This window comes from Engystomops pustulosus, chromosome 4 (genome assembly GCF_040894005.1).
Source record: "Engystomops pustulosus chromosome 4, aEngPut4.maternal, whole genome shotgun sequence".
Taxonomy (NCBI): domain Eukaryota; kingdom Metazoa; phylum Chordata; class Amphibia; order Anura; family Leptodactylidae; genus Engystomops; species Engystomops pustulosus.
The window spans coordinates 6959283-6965691 of NC_092414.1; the positions used below are offsets into that span (position 1 = coordinate 6959283).

Consider the following 6409-nt stretch of genomic DNA (forward strand, 5'->3'; position numbering starts at 1 on the left):
AATATAAACGCGATGATATCAACCCTTATAGTCTCACCCTGGCATGTCACGGCCTATTGGGAGCCCCCCCACCCAGAGGCGGAGTCTATGATACGAGCTTGTTGGGGGGAGCACAGGGCAGCCAGGATTAGCACGTGGGAGATAGTCATGTAACATTTAATGCTTCTTTGGCTGTTTCTAAACTAGGTGTCAATTCACAACAGGCTTCAGACGTCCCAGCACAGCGCCCCCCAGGGGCCAGAGAATGGAGCTCCGGGCAGCACGGCTCCTAATGGGCAGCGGGAGGCGCTGCAGGCCGCCCCCTACGACCGGCTCCTGCAGTGTCAGCAGATTGTCAAGGTGATTGTGCTGGACACACCCGGGCGGGCTCTGCCGGCCATCGACCAGACTGTCACCCGCTACCTGTCTGGGTCCTGCTCCTCTACCCCCCTGCGCAGCGTGGGAGGAGCCGTCCACCAGCCCCCTCTACCCCCGCCACCACCTCCTTACAACCACCCGCACCAATACTGCCCCCCGGGGGTCCTTCTTAGAGAACGCAGGTATTCCAGCGGATCGCGTAGTCTGGTGTAGGCCATCCCAGGACTCAGCCGCCTGCACGCCTTCCGAAATCCCGCCCTCTCGATCCCGCCCCCATCTATCTCATATATTCTTCCACGCCCCCTTGCACAATAGCCCATCCCTCTCCTCCGCCGCTTCCGAAAAAAAAAAAGTTTGTGAATTTTTAGTAGGGTTGATCACCAATATTTTTTATCGTGGAGGAAACCTTTGTAACGAGCAGCACGTCCAAGACAATCCCGCCGCGCCCCCCAACAGTCAGCCCCGCCCACCGCACCACGGCACTGTTGAAGAAAAACTTTTTCCAAGACTCGGAGCTACAACCGAACTGCTCATGATCACTGGAGCTGCGTACCTCAAACGGAATCCTCATCCGCAAGAGATTACGATACTACAATGTGATCGGTGATGTTCCGTAGAGCACTTAATGTTTATCACAACCAATATGGCTGCCATGGGTAACCCAGCTTTTCCAGGATGCGGGAGCCATACAGTCATCCAGTTGTCCAGATTTCTTAGAATTTTTTGGTATATATTGATGAATATTAAAATGTTTCCCAAAATTTCCTGTTCCTGCTGATGAGCTCCAGTAAGGACGGAACAGTCTTTATGTAAAACTTGGAACTACTTTGTTATATATCTTGATGTTCATTTACATAAATCCATATTTAAATCCCCCTGTGTATGCAAATTCTATTCTAATCACTATATACCAAAAAATATAATAAGATCTTGCTGATGAGCTCCAGTAAGGGCCGAACAGTCTTTTTGTCGGGTGAAGTTGCATGTGATCACTGCTGATGCACAATATGAATAGCACATGTTACTGCATTTACTGCATGGTGCATTATGTAATGAAGCTAAAACTGTTCACACTGATGAGCTTCGAAAAGGAGGTTACAGACCTTTTAAGATTTTCCACAATAACATGTAGTATTGACTGCATGTGGCTGATGAGCTTCAGTAAGGGAAAACAGATCTACATGAATGAGGTTCTTTGAATCCCCAGTGATGTGTTTTCACTACTGAGGTCTAGTTAGTGCCGAACAGTCTTTCCCTTGTTCCCATGAATGAGCTCTAGTTACGGCTAAAATGTTGTTTTACCAGTTGAATTTAAAATATAATTCACACTGATGAGCTTCAGTAAGTACCAAAAAGTATATTATATCCAGAATTTAGGAAAAGAAGAACCTATTTCTACTAATGAAATCTTGCTAAGGACAAACAGTATTAAGCTTCCAAGACAGTTAAACATTTTCTACTGATGAGCCTAAAGTAGAGCCATACAGGGTCTTACATGCAGAACTGAAAAATCTCTTTCCTACTGATGAGATCTAGTATGAACCAAACAGGTTTTTTCCAAGTCAGAAATGTCATGTTGTAAATGATGTGTTGCAATATAAAGACTTGTTAGTTATATTATTAATTATATTTTACATTAATAATGAAAACCCTATTCTCACTGATGAGCTCCACTAAGACCCAAACAGTCGATGTAATTTTTGACATCACAGATGGTTGCAATTCTAGTCCTATGCATATTCTGAAATGATCCCTGGCTAGGATCAAAGAGCACTTCAAGCCCACTTGTGGAAAGCCTATTCTCACTGATGAGCTCCATTAAGGCCCAAACTGATTTTTAAGGTGGAATTTTTAATCTGTAGCACCTAGTCCTACCCATATTCTGAAATGAGACGTGATTAGACCCAAAGAGTATTTTTTAATCTGACAGGTGTTTTCATTTAATGCCTCAAATACCATTATTACTGATGAGCTCCAGAAAAACCAAGTTAAAATTTACATATTGAATTGAAAAACCCACTTCCCAATGATGAGCATAAACGAGAGCCAAATGGTATTTTACATGTCAAATTAAAATATCTGCATACTCATGAGCTCTAATTACAACCAAACAGTCTTCTACTTGTGAAGTTACAAACCTCATCCCAACTGATGAGATCCAGTTAGAGTCCAAACAGGGTTTTACACTCAAAATTGGAACCTTAGTTCCCACTGATGAGCTCATGGTGATTTGCATAGCCTGGCTTTTACTTGTAAGCTCTATTAAGGTGGAAACAGCCCTTTTTTAAGGTAGAACTATTACACATCTTGAATAAGTCTAGTCTTTTTGGTTGATTTATGAGATTAACTAATAACAATTTAGTATTTTATATACAGAGCTAAAACCACAATTTGCACTGATGAGCTCTAGTTAGTACCGAAGTGTGCTGTCCGCAATAATTTATTTCCCCTGATGCAATCGTGTAAGGGCCAAACCGTATTTTGCATGTAGAATTGAATCTTCATTCCTACAGATAACCTCCAAACAGGATTTTAGAAGCTGAACTGAAAAACCTATTCCCACTAATGAGGACTAGTAAGGACCAAACAGACTCTTTGAATAAGGAAAAATCTTTTATAGGTAATCCACAATATAGATATTTAGAAGGCAGACTAGTCATTGCCTTGTGCTTTACATGCTAAATCAAAAATCCACTTTTCGCTGATGAGCTCCAGTAAGAACCAAACAGTCTCTTTTAAAGGTTAACGCAGTAGTCTATAGGAGCTGTTTGTCACTTTCCCTGATAAATTGAGAGCCTTATCACTGATGAGCTCTGATATGAGCCGAGCAGTCTCTTTTAAAGGTGAAGGCAGTACTAAGTAGGAGCTGTATGGCAGGCTACATGATAAATCGAGAGCCTTATCATCACTGATGAGCTCTTGTATGAGCCAAACAGTCACTTAAAGGTGAATGCAGTAATATATAGGAGCTGTATGGCACCTTAGATGATAAATCGAGAGCCTTATCCTCGCTGATGAGCTTTGGTATGAACCAAACAGTGTTTTCCTAAGTCATTGATGTCTCATGATGTGAATCCCCCGCCATCAAAGCATTAACTGTAAGGGCTACCATGGCAGCGACAGTTCACAGAAGTCTATTTTTTCTGAACACAAGTGTATTGTTGTATCACTAGGCTCTTAAGACGAGCGTTGTCAGTACTTTTCCTTAGGGTTATAGTCACTTGTAGAATAGCTGGGAATATGTTGTGCACCACAACAGTGACTGTGGCTGTTTATGTATCTCATTACACTCATCTACTACAGGAAACAGCGCCACCATAGTCTGCAGTTTGCTTCTGGTATTGCAGCTCTGCCCCATTGAAGTAAAGGGGGATAAGCTGTAGTATTACACATGCGTTGTGTTGATTTTCAATGAAACCAGCCATGTTTTTTCAATCCTGGCCTTCCACTTTACAATATACATCAAGGATCCACATGAAATAACTAAAAGTTTCCATATTTAAAGGAAATATTCAGATATTAAAACAACCAATATTTTTTTTTAGCCAGCAGGTGTCACTGTTTCCAGCCTTTTCTATGGAGCGATCTACGTTCCGCAAACAGTGACCCCTGTAGGCAGGAGGTGGTACTGCAATATTTGATTTTTTTTTTTTTTTAAATCTGATGAATTCTGTGTGTTTAATTAGAAAAAACATAAAGAAATAAATCTATTTTAATAATGAAATCTGTATGAAAGACGTAGATAAGTATCATGGGTGGTTCTACTGTCACCTGTACAATATCCCTTTAACTCATGTCTGTCAATGGGACAGGAGACCATTGAAAATTGCATTGAAAAATAGTCATGGAGGTGATGGTCCCTCTTAAAGGGGATGTCCAGGGAGCGGTCTCCTTGAAGGGTTGTGTATATTATTTGCCATGTTTTACACTTTCTATATATCGGGTGATGTTCTGTGACTTCCTCCCGCGCTCCTGACTGTTGTTCTATATAGAAATCTCCGGAATACAGGTTCCCATTCCCCGTCACAGATCCAGAGACTCATCCGCGCCGGGGGTGAGGACACGAGACCGAGCACCCAGACACCTGTAATATTTTGTAACTGATAAGAAGTGAATATTTTATCTGTTCTATAGAAATCTAGAAATAACATGAGATTATGTTACCTCTACACACGAGTCTGTCTTCTGTATCCTGGGGGGAGGGGGTGTGTGTATCTAATCCTCTCCTGTGTGATACTGCCTGCTGAGCTGTGTATCTAATCCTCTCCTGTGTGATACTGCCTGCTGAGCTGTGTATCTAATCCTACCCTGTGTGATACTGCCTGCTGAGCTGTGTATCTAATCCTATCCTGTGTGATACAGTCTGCTGAGCTGTGTATCTAATCCTCTCCTGTGTGATACTGTCTGCTGAGCTGTGTATCTAATCCTCTCCTGTGTGATACTGCCTGCTGAGCTGTGTATCTAATCCTGTCCTGTGTGATACTGCCTGCTGAGCTGTGTATCTAATCCTATCCTGTGTGATACTCCCTGCTGAGCTGTGTATCTAATCCTATCCTGTGTGATACTGCCTGCTGAGCTGTGTATCTAATCCCATCCTGTGTGATACTGCCTGCTGAGCTGTGTATCTAATCCTATCCTGTGTGATACTGCCTGCTGAGCTGTGTATCTAATCCTATCCTGTGTGATACTCCCTGCTGAGCTGTGTATCTAATCCTATCCTGTGTGATACTCCCTGCTGAGCTGTGTATCTAATCCTCTCCTGTGTGATACTGCCTGCTGAGCTGTGTATCTAATCCTATCCTGTGTGATACAGTCTGCTGAGCTGTGTATCTAATCCTCTCCTGTGTGATACTGACTGCTGAGCTGTGTATCTAATCCTATCCTGTGTGATACAGTCTGCTGAGCTGTGTATCTAATCCTCTCCTGTGTGATACAGTCTTAGAGACCCGTATAGCACTACATCCAGTGCACGGGGGGAGGGGGGGCAGACTTTCCTCGCTGTATGGATGATGATGCCGGTGACTGAATTTCCAGGTCACTGATGATGCAGAGTTAATGTAGAATATAGCAATAAATATAACATATGGCTGCCATATAAACACTCTGCATAGTGCCACTCCTCCTCTAGCATCGCTACATCCAAGATGACTCCTCCTGTAGCACCTCTATCTGCCAGACCACTCCTCCTCTAGTAATGCTACATCAAAACCTATCTAAGAAAAAAACATTCCGACCAAGAAATGCAAAACTGCTACATCCCAGGTAACTCCTCTAGTCCTGCCATGTGTCAGATTACTCCTCCTCTAGCACCACTACATCCCAGGTGACTCCTCTCTTACTGCCATGTGTCAGACCACTCCTCTAACATCGCTACATCCCAGGTGACTCCTCCTCTAGTACTGCCATGTGTCAGACCACTCCTCCTCTAGCATCACTACATCCCAGGTGACTCCTCCTCTAGTACTGCCATGTGTCAGACCACTCCTCTAACATCGCTACAACCCTGGTGACTCCTCCTCTAGTACTGTCATGTGTCAGACCACTCCTCCTCTAGCATCACTACATCCCAGGTGACTCCTCCTCTAGTACTGTCATGTGTCAGACCACTCCTCCTCTAGCACCACTACATCCCAGGTGACTCCTCTTCTAGTCCTACCATGTGTCAGACCACTCCTCTTCTAACATCGCTACATCCCAGGTGACTCCTCTTCTAGTCCTACCATGTGTCAGACCACTCCTCTTCTAACATCGCTACATCCCAGGTGACTCCTCCTCTAGTCCTGCCATGTGTCAGATTACTCCTCCTCTAACACCACTACATCCCAGGTGACTCTTCCTCTAGTCCTGCCATGTGTCAGATTACTCCTCCTCTAGCACCACTACATCCCAGGTGACTCCTCTCTTACTGCCATGTGTCAGACCACTCCTCCTCTAACATCGCTAAGGGGTTGCCCCAGGCAGAACCAGTACATCAGCCTCTCCCTCCATATTTCTTGCACACACCGCCTGCTGGAGACCTGCCAGGCTGTAGGTCCCCATGCCAAGCACCGTG

At 44.1% G+C, this 6409-nt stretch overlaps 1 protein-coding gene across 6 annotated transcripts in view; it reads left to right on the forward strand.

The window, feature by feature from the left end:
* IQSEC3 (IQ motif and Sec7 domain ArfGEF 3) overlaps positions 1-4008 on the forward strand; it is a 47144-nt gene extending 43136 nt beyond the window's left edge. Inside the window, exon 14 of one of the 6 annotated variants that reach the window (XM_072144952.1) lies at positions 187-4008. In XM_072144952.1, coding sequence (XP_072001053.1) covers positions 187-570 — 384 coding nt within the window. In that variant the 3' untranslated portion in view covers positions 571-4008. The remainder of the gene's footprint in view (positions 1-186) is intronic. The other 5 variants (XM_072144953.1, XM_072144954.1, XM_072144955.1 and 2 more) reach the window with 5 other exon arrangements.
* Positions 4009-6409: the final 2401 nt, after the last annotated feature.